Raw genomic sequence first — 19701 nt, forward strand, 5'->3', positions numbered from 1 at the left:
TCTTTGAGCTCATATGCTCAGTGAACCATTTTGTCATTTAATTAGAAACACTGAAAATCCGTACCGCAAGTACATGTAAAAAAACAAAACAAAACTAGGTTTTATTTGAAATGATTTCCTGCTACATCCTGTGGCAGGGTTAGATTTAGACCACAAAACAAACACAGCTCTAACTCACTCTCTCAACGACAGTCTTCCTATAGTAGCAGCCACATTTAAAATACCCACAAACCCCCGAAACACAATCTTGCACACTACACACACACATTTACATTTAAACAAAAACTATGCATAAAAATGCACTCAATATCTACAGCAGTTAAATCTACATGTCACATATCAATATTTCCCTTATGTACAAACACACACACGGTCGTCCTGACAGTGTACGTTCACAAGACGGTTAGTGTTTCTTTGTCTTTTTCTCCCGTTTCTTCTTTTCTTGGTATTCTATAATCTTCTTTTGAAATATTCCTATGAAAAAGGACAACAACAAAGTCGATTAGGGGAGATCTGGACCGTTTCAAACCAAAACAATCAAGGCGCGATCTCTACACAGGATAGGTTTACGTTCACATGATAAAAAAAAAAAAAAAAGTCGAGTGAAAAAAAAAAAAAACAGTATCGTGTCGCCTGACGGTTTGTGGGTGTACGATGGGCCCACGTCGTCTGTAGAAAGTTCCAGAAAGCCCCCTCACCTTGCTGGGGTCCTGGCTGCTGCAGCTCCACTTCCTGGATGAATAGGTCAAACATCTGCGTCTGGAGGAACTTCTTGACGAAGTGGCGCGTGGTCTTGGACTCGATGGCCTTGTAGAAGCTCCTTTTCTGGAAGACCCCCGGCTGGTCGCTGCCGTCGCGCGTCACATAGTGGGCGTAATGGCCGACAGTCTTGACGAAGAAAGGCATGAAGGCTTCGGAGACCACCCGGTTGAGTTCCTCCACAGCTGCGGGGGGGACGATCACAGCAACGCCGGGAAAGTTAGTTGTACCAAACACCAGTTAAATGTACCTTGTACAGTACATAATTAAATCGCTATATAGTAGTATGGTAAGCTATTGACTCACTGGCTTTCTCTTTTCTTTCTCTCAGTGCCTGCAGTATCTCTTCTTTGAGTTTAGGGGGCAGTATGGTCCTCTCGTCTCCATTCTAGAAGACAGCAGTGATGTGTTTACAACCAGTGACAGAAGATGCAACACTCAAGAAACAAGAAATAGAGATCTAAGAATTGGAATAAAAGGGGATCACGATAGGGAATGAGAGCAGTGAATACTATACAAAAAGTATTACAGTCGTTTTTGCCATTGAACAATCTGTGCTTCCTAACGCAGGATGGAAAACCAGGCACTTACTTCAGCAACAAATGTTTTTTGTTTGTCTTCAGACAGGTCCACCACTAGCAGCTATGGAAAAGAGAAAACAAATACCAAAAGGACCAAAATTAGTACTCCATCAACTCATGACTACATCTCCCAAGATGCATTTGGGGACTCACGTCACTCTGTTCCGTGACAAGGTCCAAGTGGCGTTTCTGGACGCCCAGCAGGTAAGGTGTGGGCGCCATGACAACATCGATGAGGATCTCTGGGACGATGGAGATGAAGGTGTGCTGCCAGGTGAAGGGGTAGAGAAGGGCCACCACAGCATGGATTACCTGAGACAGGGTGCTTAGGGGGGGAGAGGTCAGGGGTTAGAGGTCAGAAGTCAATGGGAAAAGCCCCTAGTCACTGTCCAGGTGATGACAGCAGCACCAGTGCTTTGGCTCACTTAAAGCCTTCAATCAGTGCAGGTACCAGCATGGTTCTCATTTCTTTCAATGCTGGAGTTCTTTTTTCGGTAAATATAGATGTGAGAAACACTGAGTGTGTGTGTGCGTATGTGTGCGTGTGTGTGTTTGTGTCAAACCTTAGTTCTTCGGAAATGAAGACAATACGTCGCTCCAGGACGGCGGCGGCGAACACCACCAGCACCTCATCATCCGTCAGGCAGCGCAGGAGCGTGGCGAAGTTGACGTGCTCCAGCAGCGAGTCCAGCGGCCGGGTCAGTTTGATGATCTGGTGGACGTGGAGTCATTAACGTCTTGACCTCCACTCAGACACAGGAACCTCAACATCGTAACCTCCCCTCAGACACAGGCACGCCCTCAACCTGTCAACACTAGCTATGTCACCACTGTTTGGTAAACATCCTTGATCCTAAACTGATAGCTAGATTCAGTGCACCCATATCATTTACAACTAGCATGTGCCGTGCAGCAGTCAGAAAGCCTGTCTTCGTTCTCGTCAGTTAGCCCTGGGTTGGGTTGCCTGGGCAGGCAGCGGTTGAGCTGAAAGCTGGAATGTTGCATGATGGGATGGTTATTGGTGGGCTCTCCTCCACGGAGAAGTGTTGGGTAACGAAGGGCAGGTTCAGACACGGGGGCTGTGCACACCTGCTCAGAACTGACACCAACACAGTGGGATGGCAGCCACCTCTACTCTGTCAGTAGTGTGTGTGTGTGTGTGTGTGTGTGTGTGTGTGTGTGTGTGTGTGTGTGTGTGTGTGTGTGTGTGTGTGTGTGTGTGTGTGTGTGTGTGTGTGTGTGTGTACTACCGCTTGAGAATGCATGTGTAGAAAGGGGGTTAAACTAGTTCTACCAGCACGATCTTAAAGTTGTTTGGACAACGTCCTTGATGCAAACACAGATGTATACCGATGACTCAACGCTAGAGCCCACGCGTGCGCACAGGAACAGAGACCCACATTCAGGCGATTATCTATCTTGACGGCAGGTTATCTATGAGTTCTCATAGAGAGCTCACTGTCTCACTGTCTATTCTTACCAGCTGTGCAGGCTTCTTCCAGTCATTTGAAATGTCTACTTGCTTTTCAGTCTGTCAGCATTTATCAATTTTGCAGAGTGGGGGGTTTAGGCTTTGCAGTACTGTTTACTTTGTTTTTCATGCCTTGAGAATTCACTTTTTTTGTTTCACTTCACGGCCACACCTAAACATCTTGTTTTCTCCCCACTGATTGGTGGCCCCAGTCTGGGTCCAGGGGGGTCAGGGGGAGGTCAGAGGGGGGGTCGGGGGGGGGTCAGGGTCTTACCTCAGTGCCGGAGCCGGGGATGAAGCTCTTGATGTTGACCGTGTGACCGGGGGCGGGGAACGGAGCCTCTCTTAGGCTCTGCATGAACGGGTAGATCATGGCCCCCTTCGCCACCTGCCAGCGCTTCTCCACCTCATCGATGATCTGCACCGCACACACACAGACACACACACAGGGGCGGAGACACACACACACACAGGAGCAAGAACAATCACCAACAGGTATGTGGATGTGGGACAACTTAATCAAACTAACAAGGAAATGCACCGACTTGGCAGTTAGTGAGGGTTTTCAAAAGTGGAAGCTTTAGAGAGGACAGGACCTTACGCCACCCTTATCACTACTAGTGGAGAACTGGCTCTTTGAGTAAACAGTGATCTAGCGGTCAGATGCAGCTAAAACTTAAGGGATTTTCAGAGATTGCAATAGGGATGTGAGTAGTGCACTGGTGGTGAAATCGGGAGTAGCTGTGAAGCCGGCCAACATTGGCTTTAATCCCAATTTGTCTTGTTACGACCTTTTGAATCACAATGACTCATCGGAAATTCTAGGTAGGGATTTACTCAAGAGCTATGAAGAGCTGCTGGTATTCATTCGGTCGAAGGCTGCATGATTAGCATCGATTCCACAGATCTAAAGCTAATGACCTTTAACCTGAGCTACCTCAGAGAAGAGTCCAAAGCAAGCCAGCTTGCTGATAATGCAGTAGGCTTCTGGAGGGCGAGCGCCATTGCCATGTGGCTGAAAGAGAAACAGAGAAAGAGAGAGAGAGAGAGAGAGAGAGAGAGAGAGAGAGAGAAAGAGAGAGAGAAAGAGAGAAAGAGAGAAAGAAATAGAAGGGTGATAATAATAAAAGTTAGAAAATGTCTCTTTCAATACTGTGTAGCATTACCTGACCGAAAAAAACAAACTGAAATCTCACCAGTAATCTTCTACAGTATCCATTCCTCCTGCTGCCATCTATCTCGGTCAGGACGAAGGAGAACGTCTCACTGGGATGATAAACAACAGACAGAATCTCAAACATCGTATACACAACTCGCGAGGAGGGGATTCTGCGCAGTGGAATGAATAACAGTTCTAGAAGGTGACGTCATCAGATTGGAACCTGTGGTATTCCGTTAGCGGAGCCCAGTTGATCCCCTCGGGGAAGCAGAAGAGAGTGATGGCTTTGAGGGTCTTCTCCTCCTCCTCCTTTTGAAACCTCACCATCCCATCCCTCTGAGAGGAAAACGGAGCCACAGAATTAGACAGAGAAGAGCGATCAAACCAGACCACTTGACCATTGTAAAGCTGCGTCTTGTATGCTAAAATCTGTTGCTGGACGGAGACTCTGCTTGATGGGTCTCACACCTCATTGTGTAACTTGCTGTCGCATCGCTAGTCATATGTTAAGTAAGGTTCAAGCGAGTAGTCTGATTGGTTGTTCTTGTGTATATAGGGAATTGTGAAGCATTGTCCTGTGGATTCTTCATCTCCTGAGGGCTTCTTCTCAGTTCTGGCTTGTCCTACTCCTTTTCCTTCCTCACCTCTTGCTTTCTCTCTGATTTACAATAATTATGGTTGTTTATGTTTCAGTCCTCTACACAGTCTATTCCTTAAAGCTGCAATAGGTAACGATTTCAAATACTTTGATTATGAGAAAGAGAGCCCCCAATTTTTTCCTAAACATTCTTCCAGCTCGAGATGGATTGACAGTGGTTCACAAAATAAGCCAAGGAGGAAGGCCCATCTCACTGAAGGTGATTGGCTGCAAAAGGCAGGAACCAAAGTTTCTGGAAAGTAGTGGACCGCTCCAAAAGTTTGAAAATTGACATTCCACTGGAAATGAGCTGTCTGTGTTGCTCAACAACTCTCAGATGGCCTACATTGCGCAACATGTTCATACGAGACAAACTAAGTTCTTTAACTTTTTCCAGACTTTGGCAGACTGACCTTGGGAAACTGGTAGGTGATCTGGGGTTCATAGACTCCCTGTTTGGACTTGTTGAGGGTGACCACCACCAGGTACTCGAAGAAGTACTGCCCGCTGACGTAGCGCTGCTCCCGGGCCGTCTTGTCCACGGGGGCCGGCTCTGCCTGCTCTGGAACAACCGACTCCTTCCCTTCTAAGACACCAGCGTCACAAGAGTGGTGCAAGTTAGTGCAGCTTATGGTTGAAGGACGAACAACAACAAAAACAAACACTGTGGAAATCCTTTATTCCCAGCAGCATAGCTCCTCCCTTAAGGTTTACATTTCCATTTAGTCATTTAGCAGACACTCTTATCCAGAGCGACTTACTGTAAGTACAAGGAAATTCCACCGAGGTAAGTAGGGTGAAGTGCCTTGCCCAAGGACACAACATCATTTGGCACGGCCAGGAATCGAACCAACAACCTTCTGATTAATAGCCCGATTCCCTAACCGCTCAGCCATCCGACCCCCCAGGTTTAGAGTATCATTATAAAAGTAGTACAGGCTCCAGGACAAAATGTTTCATTTATACAATTTGGTTTTGTAATGTAGTCTAGTCGACTTGTTATGAAGAAAATCTGCCATGAAGCAGACAGTTTGCCATTTGTCTTTACTTTGGACAGTCTGGAGAAGAACATCCAGTTTAGTCATCCCAGTTTGGTTAGATGCAGTCATGTCAGTTTGGTTGGATGCAGTTATGTCAGTTTGGCTAGATGCAGTCATGTCAGTTTGGTTGGATGCAGTTATGTCAGTTTGGCTAGATGCAGTCATGTCAGTTTGGTTGGATGCAGTTATGTCAGTTTGGCTAGATGCAGTCATGTCAGTTTGGTTGGATGCAGTTATGTCAGTTTGGCTAGATGCAGTCATGTCAGTTTGGTTAGATCCAGCACATTAATTCCAGTCTTCCCACTATACCTACAATGGGTGTAGACTTATAACTAGATCATCACACTCAACAAATACAACAAAGAGATACTAAAATGAGGAAAGATCGGCACACCACCCTGTTCAATCTCCCTTCTCTCTTCATTCTTGAAGAGAGAAGGCAGGTACCCGTTTCTGTAAGAAATTCTATTGCTCATGGCCCTGGACTGAGATCTAAGAATGTTTTCACAGCACGACGGTTAACTGGTATGTTTGTTGCTTTTCAAACAGAGTTCATCAAATTCAACTGAGGTGTTCAAACTTGCAAATCTTTAATCATCTTCTGAACATACAATAACTCCATACTTGTCTATAACCAAATCCCTGAGACATTGTATAATACATTTTTTACAGTAGCTCTGGCCATATAAGGCATGATGACCACTTCTGAAGCTACAAGTAGTAGTGTAAACCAATACAAAAAAACATTCAAATGGCACGACTATGCTGAAAGGGTAAATCAATCAATATTTTTGGCTGAATAATATGAGCGTAGATCGTATGATATATCTCAGGCCCTGTTCACACCTGGCATTAACAGGTGTGTACCGATCATGTGACAAGCAGACCCATTTAAGTGCAGGTGTGAATGCATCTGATCGCTCAGATCACATCCGCCGGTTATTAACAACAAAACATCTGACCTTTGTACACGGAAACGACGTCCATGTTTATTCACAGAGAGAGGGGAGTCGAGAGATCCTATCACAACCGGTCACTCGAGGCGTATGTTTGAGACGTATTCTGACACCTGTGTGAACTGATACTGACGTATTTAGAGCTGTACGCTTGTGATTGGATCACCAAAAAACGCACAGTGAAGCCCACAGAGAACCAGCCGGCGTAAAAGAGAGCCAAACTTCACCTAACTTTGACTCGTTTTTCTTAAGGTAAACGAGAGATTCAGGTGGAGTGTAACAGAGGATACGGAGGCCCCTGCCAACTGGGCTAGGGGACCCTGTGGCAACAAGAGGAGACGCCGGAGTGCAAACAACACTCGAAAACAAACACAGGCAAAACTCTTTATTACCCAGCAGCCCAGCTCTTTCCTTAAGGTTTACCAGAAAAGTTACGAGTCTCTCCTTTCTTTTCCTGCTCCTTTGAAACAGTAGTCGGATGTTGTCCAGACAGGTTCCTTCGACTCGACACACTCAGTTGCTGTCTCACTGTCCCCCTCTATCTCTGTTTCTTTTCCGCCTTTGTCCCCCCTTCCCCCCTCCAGCACAGAAACACCCACACAAAAGGGACAATTCTGTGAGTCACCCTTCTGTGACAGGTTTAGCCCCAACTGTGTTTGCCATGGAAACAGTCGCTTTGTGAGGCAGAACTACCCTTAACACTTTACATTTACCTCAAAACAATCTGTTACACAGCTGGACATACTTAAAAGACTGGGTGATTAAGCTCACTGGAGTGATGATGTCAAAATACATTTGTCCACCGCAACTTAACGGGCAATATTTGAAACAATGTTGTAAGTCTTTCACAAGATAACATCTTTGAACTCTTTCAACATTAAATAAGTGCATGGCACTAATAATTTCTAATCATCTAGGGAGGTGTTTAGTACACTTAACGGGTCTACATGTAGTTTACATTACATTTAGTCATTTAGCAGACGCTCTTATCCAAAGCGATTTACAGTAAGTACAGGGGCATTCACCCAAGGCAAGTAGGTAGGGTGAAGTGCCTTGCCCAAGGACACAACGTCCTTTTTCACGGTCTTGAACCGGCAACCTTCTGAATAATGGCCCAATTCCCTAACCGCTCAGCCATCTGACCCCAGTTATGACGTGCCGCTCTACTGAGCCCGAAAGCCAAACAAATGAATCCGAAAGTCTTGTTTATAAATCAGGAACATACTAAAGCTAAGAGGTAACACGGAGGTGTCGGAGTCTCAACTCACGGTCTCCGGCAAGCTTCCGTCTGCGGAAGGAGGACCACATGGCGCTGATCCTCTTGAGCCGGCCTCCTCCACCATCGTCATCCTCCGTGGGCTTGGGTGGGCCTGTGGGTCATTACATTACATTTAGTATTTAACAAACGCTCTTATCCAGAGCATCCTGGCACGGCCGAATATCGAACTGGCAACCTTTAGATTTACTAGCCCGCTTCCCTAACCGCTCAGCCTTCAGTTTCACTATTATTATTATAGACTTTAAAACAACAAGATATGAAAGAAAACCGTTTGAACCTAGAGGGATGTAAACAATGTACAGTATTGAACTAATATTCAAGAAAATCATATAGAAATGTACATGTAGGAGGGGGGGGGGGGGTTGTAAAACAAGCTGTGTCAAACTATTTGTGCACCTGTACTTTGACCCTACTCTGACTCAATCAAGCAGTGCTTATAAAAGGGCCGCGAAACAAGATCTAAGCCGGGTCAATAACGACCCAGACCCCCCCCCCCCCCTTATAGGGCCTCCAACTCTCCTACTCACACTCTGTTCCGTTGACCTCTTTTGTGACGGTCCGTTGGGGCTGCTCACCTGCACGACAGAGAAAACGTCAGTTAGGGCACAAAAACAAAACTTTTTACAACACGTTTCTCAGAGATGATTTTCTGAGACTTCGGACAACACGGCCTGGATGTTTGAACATCCAAGCCAGGTATTCAGAGCTGCCGTTATGTGTTTACTTAAGATGAGGAACCTTAAATGTTGGAAGTCAACTTTTATAGCAACGTATTCCAGTTGTCACTCTCTGAACAGGTTAACCAGGTGAACAAACACTTGAGTTTCACTTGCATGGGTTCACTCATTAATATTGTCAAGGCCCAAGGTCACTGGTGTACACTTCAACTTTGTATGTTTGTACAGATATGAAATTTGATCTTGTCAGCTACTATATTCCTGAAACATTTCTCAACCTTCTGTTAGGAACTATATAAAGGAGGGAAAAGAAATTGGACTTATCAGGTTAATCTCAATATCCCCTACAGAAGACAAATGATTAAACTCCCTATCAACTCACTTCTCTATGGGAGTCAGGTGGCTGAGCGCTAGACGGCTAGTAATCAGAAGGTTGCCAGTTCGATTTCCGGCTCTGCCAAATGACGTTGTGTCCTTGGACAAGGCACTTCACCCTACTTGCCTCGAGGGGAATGTCCCTGTACTTACTGTAAGTTGCTCTGGATAAGAGCGTCTGCTAAATGATTATGCCTGTCTACAATGTGTGAACACTTAGTACTGTATTGGTATGTATGTGAATTGTCACTTACACTCCAGGAACATTGTATGCCTTTATTATGGATATCTCTCCCATCTAGTTCTGCCTTCAGTCTGAGAAGGTGAGAGATACCTTTTCAACAAGGACGCATCCTATTTACATTACAATACCACACCACCAACGGCATGGCATTCCACTTCGATTCATGACCAAGCCTTGCCTATACACACTGCTTTAATGTTCACTGTAACTCTGCTAGGTTCTAACATACTGTTGGGAGTGTTGCATACCCTGAGGCTATATAACATGTTACAACAACATCCCTGCCTGGAAGCCAGCAAGGCTATGAACCCCCATCGTAGGAGAGATGGCCTTCTTTCGTTTTACTCTCACTCTGTTTTATAGTTTCATGCGGCAGAAAATAGACATAGAAAAAAAGATTTTACTACCTCTAATCTAAACCTTGGCTGTGAGTCATTCGTTTGAGCTAAAACGATGTTCGACGTTTCATCACTTTTTTTGTCTCAGGAATGAACAGAATAGTTTCGGTAGTCCCTAATTCATTTCTTTCAGCAGACACATTCCAGCCCCTAATATGTGCAGCCAGCTGTTAAAGGATTCCAACAGGTCTCCTGTAACGCCATGAAAGAGCCAGCCAGCTGCGATTCATTTGAAAGGTGCAATGGCCTTATAAAGGTTGCGGGGTTGTGTGACATGGCTGATTCAAGGTAGTTCATAACGGCTTTTTTTCTTTTTACGGCAAAGGTTAAAATCTTTTGTGGGGCCCTCAACAACTGAACAGAAAACATATTCATTGAAACCATCTGATTTGGCGTTATTTATTATAAAAATGTGTACATTAATACATATTTGTGCTGTGCTTATAGTACACCTGCACCCAACGACCATAACGTCATCGATAATAACCTACATTGAATCACTAGAAAGTCCAAGGTACGAAGTTCACATAGTCCATCCTTAAAATGGTCATTTGCGCATCACCACTGTAAAAGATCATAGCATGACATTGCAACAGTAAATGCTCTGAAGTTACGCCATCGGAGGGAGCGTTTTACCATGACAAATATAAAAAACTTTTAAGCAAAATGATAGACCGGAAATGAGAGCGAAACATTTGCTCCATGAGTTCAGTCAGTAAAAACAATCCGCATGGTCTTCGCTCAAGCTGATAGTAGACTAAACGCAAGTCTAAATATTAATACTCACTCCATCTGTGCATCAAGCGAATTCCATGTTTTTTTCGAACCCTTCTCGTCACCTCTCCACTCATAGCTCCGAACTTCCCAAACTCAAAATGTTATCCTGGCCGTTGTTTTTTTAATCCCAAAAAAACTTGGATGTCGACCCCATTCTTGTTGTTGATGTTATAACGAACGGGACTCGACTGCATGCTGTGGCTCACAGACCGTCACACAACTGATTAGAGGGGTTGAGTGCGCTGACTGTGCATGCGCGCGCGCCCACCGGTCGAACGATTGTTCATTTATGATCCTCTTGTACGTCCATTTACAAGGCAAACCAGTAAAATTCCTACTGCTCATTTATTTATTATCTCCATGATTTGTTAATCCTGTCTACTCACATTAAAAAATTATAATAATGCGATCATTTCAGTCCGCATTAACTTTGGGAGACTTATGTGGGGCAAAAATTTAAAAATGTATGACCTAAAATAAATGTGGTTTGAGTTTAACGTCTCACATCACGTCTTCAGAATTGGGGAATAAACAGTAGATCTAAATGTATGCAGACTGTCACAACAGCTGCTCTGAAACTGCAGCACCACCCAAAGAGCCAGCAATAACTGAGCTAAAAGCAATAGGCCTAGCTGTAAATCCACGTTTGATAAGACCCACACGGGTACCCATGTTATCGCTACTAACCATGGCACACCTGTACTCCACCCTTCACTCCACAGGGATCTGTTTAACTAAACACACATCGGTTGCAGTAAATATCGTTCAATGATTAATATGGTCAATATTAAAACTGTAAATTATTGTGTACATTATTGCACCATCTGTCCGTTAATGGGTTGTTTTACCTTTTAACGTCCCTGTTGGTCTCAGCTGGACCAGACGAGCGGGTCCGCCAGAGGCTCCAGGGGGGTCTGTACTTGTCACTGCAAAACAATCCTTCACCTCATTCACTTCTGGTAGGCTTTCTAGAAGAAGTAGGAGGAGAAGAAGAATGAAGATGAGAAGAAGAATGCAAATATATGGAAATGGTAAAAAACGGAAGAATGTAAGAAGGAAAAGTTGATCAGAAGCAGGAGCAGAAATTGTCCAAAAGGTTATTTTATTGCTACGTTTCGGTATCAGTGGGCTACAAATTAAGTGTGGTGTTTTTGAGTGATACACCAACCTTTTCTTGAGGTCTCTCGGACTGATGAGTAGAATCTAGGCCCCCTCTGTCTAAATCCTGTGTCCTTGTCATCTGATTTACCTCAGGTAAAGATTTAACACAAATTTAGAAATAATCCTCCAAACAGCACTCTCATACAATGGAGCCTACACTTCTGGCTTTAGGTTCATAGCCTTTTAGAAGCTCATCTTGGGTAGTTTGATGTGCTAAGATGTTTTTTAGGTGTGACATGTGGGGGCTCAGATGGCTGAGCGGTTAGGTAGTCGGGCTGTTAATCAGAAGGTTGTTGGTTCGATACCCGGCTGTGCAAAATGACATTGTGTCATAGGGCAAGGCACTTCTTGGGCAAGGCACTTCACCCCACTTGCCTCGGGGAGAATGTCCTTGTACTTACTGTAAGTTGCTCTGGATAAGAGTGTCTGCTAAATGACTAAATGTAATGTAAAAGTATCTCAAAGTAACAAATGTGAGTATGTGTGACCACCTCATACAGGATGTTTATGTACTCACTTTTAATACGGAGAGAGGAGAAGCTGAAACTTCTCCAATTGACCAAGGAGCGCTCCCTTTCCATCCTTACTTCCTTTGTCTGGAAGAGAGATATGTAGCATTTAACAGGGGAATAACATCTGGAATAAATTACAGAATAAAATGTGTTTTAAATGTGTTCTTCAAACAATGTTTCCAATCCTCTTTTTCACCAAGGTGTAGAGAGGCTGCGGTTTCATACTTGTTCACTATAGACTATAGTATCCTTTCTTTACATCTATGGCAGTAATTGTTAGCTTGGTCTTTTGTAGACTTTGTTTAAATTGTGGGCACACCCTCCATTCAGTCACCAATAAAAAAAGAGGCCAAACAACCATATTTCTTTTGTTATGATCACATCATTCTTCAACATGACATCCTTTTGAAGATCAAATCAGTCCGGAACCAGTCTTGTTCATGTGGACACCTGTTCCACACACCAATTATCAGTTGCTCACATTTGTTAAACGTGCCTGAAGTTGGTACCTAATTAAAAGTTCTCTCTAATCCTCCCTTTTAAACCAAGTCTGTGCTTCAAAGGAGCCCATGTAAAAGCTCTGTCCTTGTTTCATCCTCCAGTAGCCCCTGTCCCATGTCTCTGAGTCCACATTCCCTATTGTATGAGATCCACAGTCCTGTATGTATAGTATGTGAGCCCATCACCACAGTCTCGGATGGGAATCCAGGGGGCCTATTTATAGTTTGGTGAAATGACAGGACATGGGACTGCCCCGTGGGAAATCTCTCCAGCGGTAGAAGCACTCACAGAGTCAGGACGGGAGAGGAACGTTGTTTTGAATGTTGTGGGAGTGTTCTGGGAGCAGTGTGTGGCTGTGGAGGGTGAAGGGGAACGAAGGGAGGCAGAGTTGTGGTTTGGGTCGCCCCCGTCGTGATGCCTGTGGAACTTCTTCTGTGCGCTACTGTCATTGTCCCTGACCAGCATGTCCCTTATGTCAGCTGTTTTACCAGGGTGTCTTTCAGGACGTGGAAATACGAACTGACTGATGACTGAAAGAATGTCATACGTCACGTGACAGTGTCAATTAAAATACTGTAGTCATACAGTTGTAAATACTGACATTCCTGCATTGAGATAGAGATGTAAAAACAACATAACACACAGCTATACTGTATGTAAACATGTATACGCATAATTATATATCTATATATATATATATATATACACGTTCTTGATGCTTGATACATAAATGGAATGCACAGCTTGGGGGGTCTATATTCCGTCTGTGTAGATCCCCAAGGACCCCCTGTTGTGCGCACTGTGACTGTGTGACTGAGCACGCCCCTCGCCACAGAGCAAACACTCTGGGGGTATTTTAGGCCTCTGGGAACTTGAAAGCTGCATGTGTCGTGCGTGTTTTTGTCTGTGTCAGTGTGTGCACGTCCGTGTGTTTGTTTGTGAGCGTGTGTGTTTCTGTGTCAGTTGTGGGCTCACACAAAGTTCTCTGAAGACTGAGTCTCATTGATACTCGTTGTGTTTACAAGGCAACCCTATAAGATTTGCGTTCTTAGGAAATTGGGGTCATTCTAGGGCAATTAAATGATATTATTATAAACCTTCCAGTCAATTATTTTCAGATAATGAATTCATTTCAGAAGAGTTATGGGATTGGACAATTGATTGGACATTGGCTGACTTCCAACAGATATCGTTTTAATTTTATACGTAATAACGTGCTTGTATTTGCTTTGCTTGTTGTTGCCTGTCCAGGTCCTGTAAAATATACAATGTTTTACCTCACGCATCTTGCCTAAGAAGGGAATATCTACAAATATTTACACAGTTTGGGATAGTATTGTTGATTTCCTTCTTTACTTTCTACATTCACTATTTATATGTCGCTTTAAATGAAAGGGTAAATGAATCAAATATAATGTATGTGCATTTTCAGTTTGACTGCACCATGTGAGATGACTGAGAGAGGAACTATCGCCTCTAGTCAGGTATGGTGTCTTGTTGATGTGACAAGCCTGAACCGTTCCTCACACCCTCATCACTGGCATGATAACATGTTATTAGCTGCCATGAACATTGGTTACCAGGCTGAGAAATGGTGTCCACGCGGAGAAACCCGCTGTCTTGATGTTCACCCTCTTAGTCATGTTCTCTTTCATTTTCAAATGAGATAATTTCCCTGAAGATTAGGTGAAGTGAAAGGCTTGTGTAAACAAATCTAGTTTACAACTGCTGTACTTCCACTCACAGTACATTATGAAGTTACAAAAAACTAATGACGAATTACAGTAAACATAAACTACTTAAAGTAACACACCAGACCAAAGACCAACTGTACATGCAGGCCCAGTTGAACCACAGGCCTGTCTAACCCTTTACAGTACGTGCTGGCTATAGGTACAAAGTGTAGCAATAACCAGTGGCTCTGAAACACAATGTACGCCTTCTGTCCCAAACACTTTAACTACAGCCTCAAATGTCTGATAAAAATTATTATGGGTCAACTATAAATGTGTGTCTTCCCACACGTGTTCCGTGCGTACATTTAACTTATACGTAGAAGAAGTTGTTTCTGTCCCCCACAACTGTAAAAGGAAGTAGGGTAAATTGTGGTTGTGCCATTTCCACCATCTGCAAGAAGTAAAAGTAAAATGCCAGCACATAGCAGTGATGTTGTTCACACACGCTCATCCGTTTCTTGTCATGTGATGTTTATTGACAGAAAATAGTGAGATGACAGAGAGAGAAAGAAAGAGTCATTTGAAAGTGTGAGTCTTACTGTAAGCAAGATCTCATTTGCTTGTGTGTTTTATGTTTGGAGGTGTTTTGATTCCTCATTCCAACACTACAGTTTCAGTTTATGGTTGCTCTCACTGTTCTATTGACTCTGCTGGTGATTAGACACACAAGACAATATCTCAGTTCATATTTTCACTTATTCTTTAAGAATTTTACATAAATATGTATTTTTGTATTTATCTATGTATTTTTGACTGCTGTCAAGGTTCCTTTTGTGTTTAATTGAATTTGTAATATGAGCTTGGAAAACAAACAGGCCGATGCCTGCCTATGCCTACACAATTCAAACAATTTAATCTTGACTTACCTTGGCTTGGTAATCGCTAGGTTGTCAGACGTGAGAACTATGTGCATTCGCTGTGACCTTGGCAACGTAAACCTGTAGGTTGCAGGACCAGTCCAGGTCTCCTCTGACAGAACCGAACACCAATATCACATTGATCTTTATACATGGAAGTTTCTGTCAAATTAAACTCTCCTAACATCTGTCTCTTTTTCTTCTCCTATCCTAGATGTCACCCTTTCCAGTCTGCCATGTAACTGTCATGTATTTTTTGTGTGAAGCCGGTCCAGCAGCTTGAATGAGGAAGTGCGATTGCTGAAGTGTGCAGAGCACGCCTTAATGAGAACAAGAGTGGACTTTGCTCTTTAGATATGCGTTTTCCTTTTCTGAAACTGGTTCATACTTCTGACACAAACGACTGCAAGTCACACGTGTGTGTGTGTGTTTCACACTTGTCTTCCTCTCGTCATCGCTTTCACTGTTAACTGTAGTTTGCAGCAACAGGGTAACAATGTGGCCTGTCATGTTTCCTGATACATCAATGCCATTTGAAGGTTGTGGCTTCTGAGAAACTGTGTTCTACATCGTGTGAGGTTGTGAAATTAGATAAGACTATTACGTTTTACTTACGTTTTGTTATCTTTTTATGATAATTTTTGTGACCCGCTGAATAGCTAACTGATAAGTTTACCTTAGTCTTAAGTGTGGTACTCTGGGTCTATACAGGCTAATGGTGAGTCATGAATGGAGGCTTTTAGACCAAAAGTGTTACAAACTGAACCATGCTTCCCATTCTGCTAACAGTTCGAAGGTTGTGTGATCATCTATGCTATGGCCCTTGAACCCAATCAACGCCAAATTCAAACATGCACACACGCTCAGCTACAACAATGCATGTGAGCTCAGCTAACTGCTCTTCTTAGATTTTGTAGATCAGAAATGTTTAATTGTGGAACTACAATGAATGAGCTGTAATATTTGATTGCGTAATTCAGATGAAAATCAGGGACAAATGTGAACGAGTGTATTTCTGGTTTTGAAACTTGATTACATTGTGAATGAACTGTACACAGTTCACACTGGATGAGAAGCTCGTTCATGGACACTGACCCAAAGGAAGAGTATAGGAGCGCCATCGAGTGGAAACTTATGGCACTGACGGTGTTGTAACACAGTCATGACACAGACAGTCTCACAGACCAGTCTAAATCAAGAATGTTGCATTCGTGGTATTTAACTGACATCTTAGTGAGCCAGCCCATTCCCTCCATTCCAGTTCACTCTTTGTTATTATTGCTTTGTCTAAGTCAACTAAATTGTTAGTTTAAAAATGTCCCTCTTCTTTAGCATTTTGGTGGGGTGAAATTGCACCAATTGGATTCACATTCAGCAACTTTTCTGTACATGACATCCTTACTGATACCCACACATACATAGACCGTAAACCAGTTTGATAATTGCTCAAACAGACTCTTCTTTCAAGAAAACCTCAAACCTAAATGCAGTTTGCATGATTTCAGTAACAGAGAGAAAAACTAAATAAGTGATCTGTGTCATGAAGGCACATGAACACAGACACGCATTTGCACAACTAAAATTTGAGTTTGTCTCAGTCTGCCAATCATCCTGTCCTTTATTGATGTGTATCCTACGACAACAGAGATAATGGTCACTGTGTGTTCTTATTGTAAAGGCTCTTTGACTCTGGTTACTCCAGAAAACATCTTGGCCCAGATTTCTGGGTAATGAACATCTAATCAAAAGATCCCGTGAGTGTTTCGTCACGTCTCTGAAACCAGACCGTACAATGTAAGCTTGTGCAAAACAAACAAATGAGGGTCAGACTGACTGACAGACAGACACACAGACAGACAGGCAGACAGACACACAGACAACCACACACATACAGACAGACAGACAGAAACACAGACACACAGACACACAGACACACAGACACACAGACACACAGACATACAGACACACAGACACACACACAGACAGACAAACAGACACACAGACACACAGACACACAGACACACAGACACACAGACACACAGACAGACAGACTGACAGAAGCATGATGTCTCAAACGAGGAGATAAGAGGAGGTTTGTGTGGGCTTTTGACACCAGCCTACAACCCCCACTGTGAGTTCCTGGTCTGTACACTCAGGGCTCACTGAGAGCATACTGGAGGCATGTGGGGATTGTAACCAACTGACGTTTCTTTTGAGGGGATGGATTTATCTCTGTGGTTAAACATTTTCACTTCAGGTCTAGAGGTCACAGGTTGAATTCCAGCTCGTACGTTGCTTTGGATTAAAGCGTTAGATAAATTAATATGTCATTGTTACATTATTATGTCATGAAGCAACACTAAGACCCAGGTATATGTGAATATTGTCCTCTTTTAGGACTTACCTCTGGTGGCAGTTTATAGATTAGGATGAGGGGGATGAATGGAATAACCTGGACAAAGGACGTTATAGTAGTTTTAGTACCACACAGCTGCCAATGTTTATGGAATGACCAGCTCTTCCCACTGCCTTGACTCTGTTGGAGAGCTGTTGACAAGGACTTCCTCTGCAACAACACACTACACAGTTGTGTGTCAGACTAGACAGGCAGTGGTGGACCACACAACAGTCCCCATGAGAGGAACTCAACAGATATTAGGACCTAGCAGGTGGGCCTCAGTTGACTATCAGAGTTTACGTTCACACAAACCCACCATCTCAGTTCCTGTTTGTTGTGCCAAAGTATTACTAAAGGGCTCATGGTCAAATACCCAGGTGTCGTGGTTACGGGGATTTTTGAACTGTGTATGTCTCTGTTGACCAGGATCACTGTTCGACTCCACATAATTACTGTGTTGAGAAACAATCATGGACTGACTCTAAATATTTCTAACGCTCACTTGGATGCTAGTTGTTAACGAATATCATAATAACAGTGAGAGAAATAATAAAAACATTGATGTAAACCTGATGAATAAAAAAAACAACACACACACACACACACAGGCAGGCTCCATGGCCACTGGGCTTGTGTGTCAGTGCACCTGTGCTCCAACAAGGTTGATAACTGAGGTTTGTTGCAGTGAAGGGAGAGAGACTGGAGACCCCATCAGCCTTGAGAGATAGCATTCAGACTCTTCCACAGCTCAGCTTCTGCACTGTTGGAGTATCATGTTGACTGTGTCATGTGACCCTATTACCGGGGTTACAGGTCTGATTCACTCCTACTTCATCTCTCTGGTTCTGAACATTTTTCCGTATTTAAATCTTTGTCTCAGGCCCTGATTTTGCAGTTGCATTGCAGTTGTGCTTTTTATTAGTCAGTTGCACTATATTGAACTCATGCAACTTGTGAGTGTTTACAGGGTTACTTTGCCTGGAAAGAAACGCCTGTAAAGGCTCATAATGCATGATTTGCTGAGCCAGGAACATTTTCCTGAGCGCCACATCTGTGCAGAGGGTCAAAGACTGCAAAGTACTTAGTAGCCACCCAACTCCATCCATGACACTGCACATATTTTTCTTCTATCTTTTCTCTCTTTTCTTTCCCTGAGAAGGGATTTCTTCTTTTTTTTTTTACAGTGAGGATCAAACATAAGCAAGGCCGTTATCAGAGAAAGAGGCTGCACTGGACCGAGGGAGTAAAGGGTGCAATCTGGGTTTGTGACGCTGAACTGCACAGGGATACAGGCTCTCAACTTAGGGGCTTATCAAGGGCCAGAGGCAGCTGTTACTGTGTTGCAGAATTAAAAAGCCCAGACCTATCTTTGTTAGCAGGAAAACCCCACCGCTCAAAGTGTCTTGTTGTGTATTAAACTGTCTGGTTTGGACTGGCTCGCACCTGTGGTGATGTGACTGGTGTGCAGAACTGAGGAGTGTCAAACGTGTGATTTAGAACATTAAAAAAATGTCATATTCTGTAGGTTTGGATTTCGGTGTGTATGTTGAAAATGTCACTAAACGAACAAAAAAGTATGTTTCGATGGTAAACCTGCAATGTTGTACTTCCTGCAGGAGAGAATTGGTGCAGATAAAGATGATTTCATGGGCTGATATAATAAAATATATATAAAATACTCCCAGCAGACCATCAAATATGTTTTTTATGATGTTGTTTGTTTTCCACAAACATAGCTGAATGGAATGTCTTTGCAGCACCTGCAGTTCTGAGGTAAATCAGGTATTTAGAAGACACTTTTATTACCATCACTTTTATCCTTTTAAGGTGCATAGAGAATGGTCTGCCATGCCACTGCTGCCCTCCAGCACAGATTATATTACATAAAATCCTTTCAATATCCTGAAGAAAAACCATTGTGCTTGGTGGGACCATATCTTGGAAGGGCTGTAAATGCGTGAAGGATCATTTTTTTCTTGCACTTTTTGTACAGTGGGACCCAAACTGGATTTTAACTGGAAGCTGAACCACAAATACAACAAGTGGAAAAATGATAATGGGTAATGCAGTCAAAAAACAACTGTGAACATTGTCAGCAGAACTTTCTGTGTGTGTGTGCGTGTGTGCTTCTGCTCCAACATCAGAGCCCCATTGTTCTCTCAGGGTTGCCATTTAAATATTTA

General features: G+C 43.4%; 1 protein-coding gene across 2 annotated transcripts; it reads right to left on the reverse strand.

Moving 5' to 3' along the window:
• Positions 1 to 70: 70 nt before the first annotated feature.
• Positions 71 to 12106, reverse strand: dennd2da (DENN/MADD domain containing 2Da). Of its 2 annotated transcripts, XM_084680817.1 has the most exons (16): positions 12032 to 12106; positions 11522 to 11602; positions 11202 to 11321; positions 8410 to 8457; positions 7872 to 7973; positions 5021 to 5193; positions 4194 to 4306; positions 4008 to 4077; positions 3749 to 3826; positions 3086 to 3229; positions 1904 to 2052; positions 1494 to 1665; positions 1351 to 1401; positions 1066 to 1147; positions 699 to 944; positions 71 to 474 (listed from the first exon to the last, which is right to left on the reverse strand). In XM_084680817.1, the coding sequence occupies exons 1-16, from the start codon at positions 12093 to 12095 to the stop codon at positions 404 to 406; spliced, it is 1764 nt and encodes a 587-aa protein (XP_084536943.1). In that variant the 5' UTR covers positions 12096 to 12106; the 3' UTR covers positions 71 to 403. The 2 variants fall into 2 exon arrangements, with proteins under 2 accessions (XP_084536943.1, XP_084536944.1); XM_084680818.1 differs by lacking the exons at positions 11202 to 11321; positions 11522 to 11602; positions 12032 to 12106 and adding an exon at positions 10364 to 10578.
• Between the last annotated feature and the right edge of the window lie 7595 nt (positions 12107 to 19701).

Source organism: Hypomesus nipponensis, chromosome 18, assembly GCF_054491055.1.
Source record: "Hypomesus nipponensis isolate SF chromosome 18, ASM5449105v1, whole genome shotgun sequence".
NCBI classification, from domain to species: Eukaryota; Metazoa; Chordata; class Actinopteri; order Osmeriformes; family Osmeridae; genus Hypomesus; species Hypomesus nipponensis.

Bases quoted from the DNA above. Each gene is read 5' to 3' on its own strand.
- dennd2da (XM_084680817.1), bottom strand. From the start codon at position 12,095: ATGGAAAGGGAGCGCTCCTTGGTCAATTGGAGAAGTTTCAGCTTCTCC. The intron at 7,974-8,409 runs GTGAGTAGGAGA...AATGACCCACAG, and splicing joins AGAGGTCAACGGAACAGAGT to GCCCACCCAAGCCCACGGAG. The intron at 1,666-1,903 runs GTTTGACACAAA...TCCCCCCCTAAG, and splicing joins TTCATTTCCGAAGAACTAAG to CACCCTGTCTCAGGTAATCC.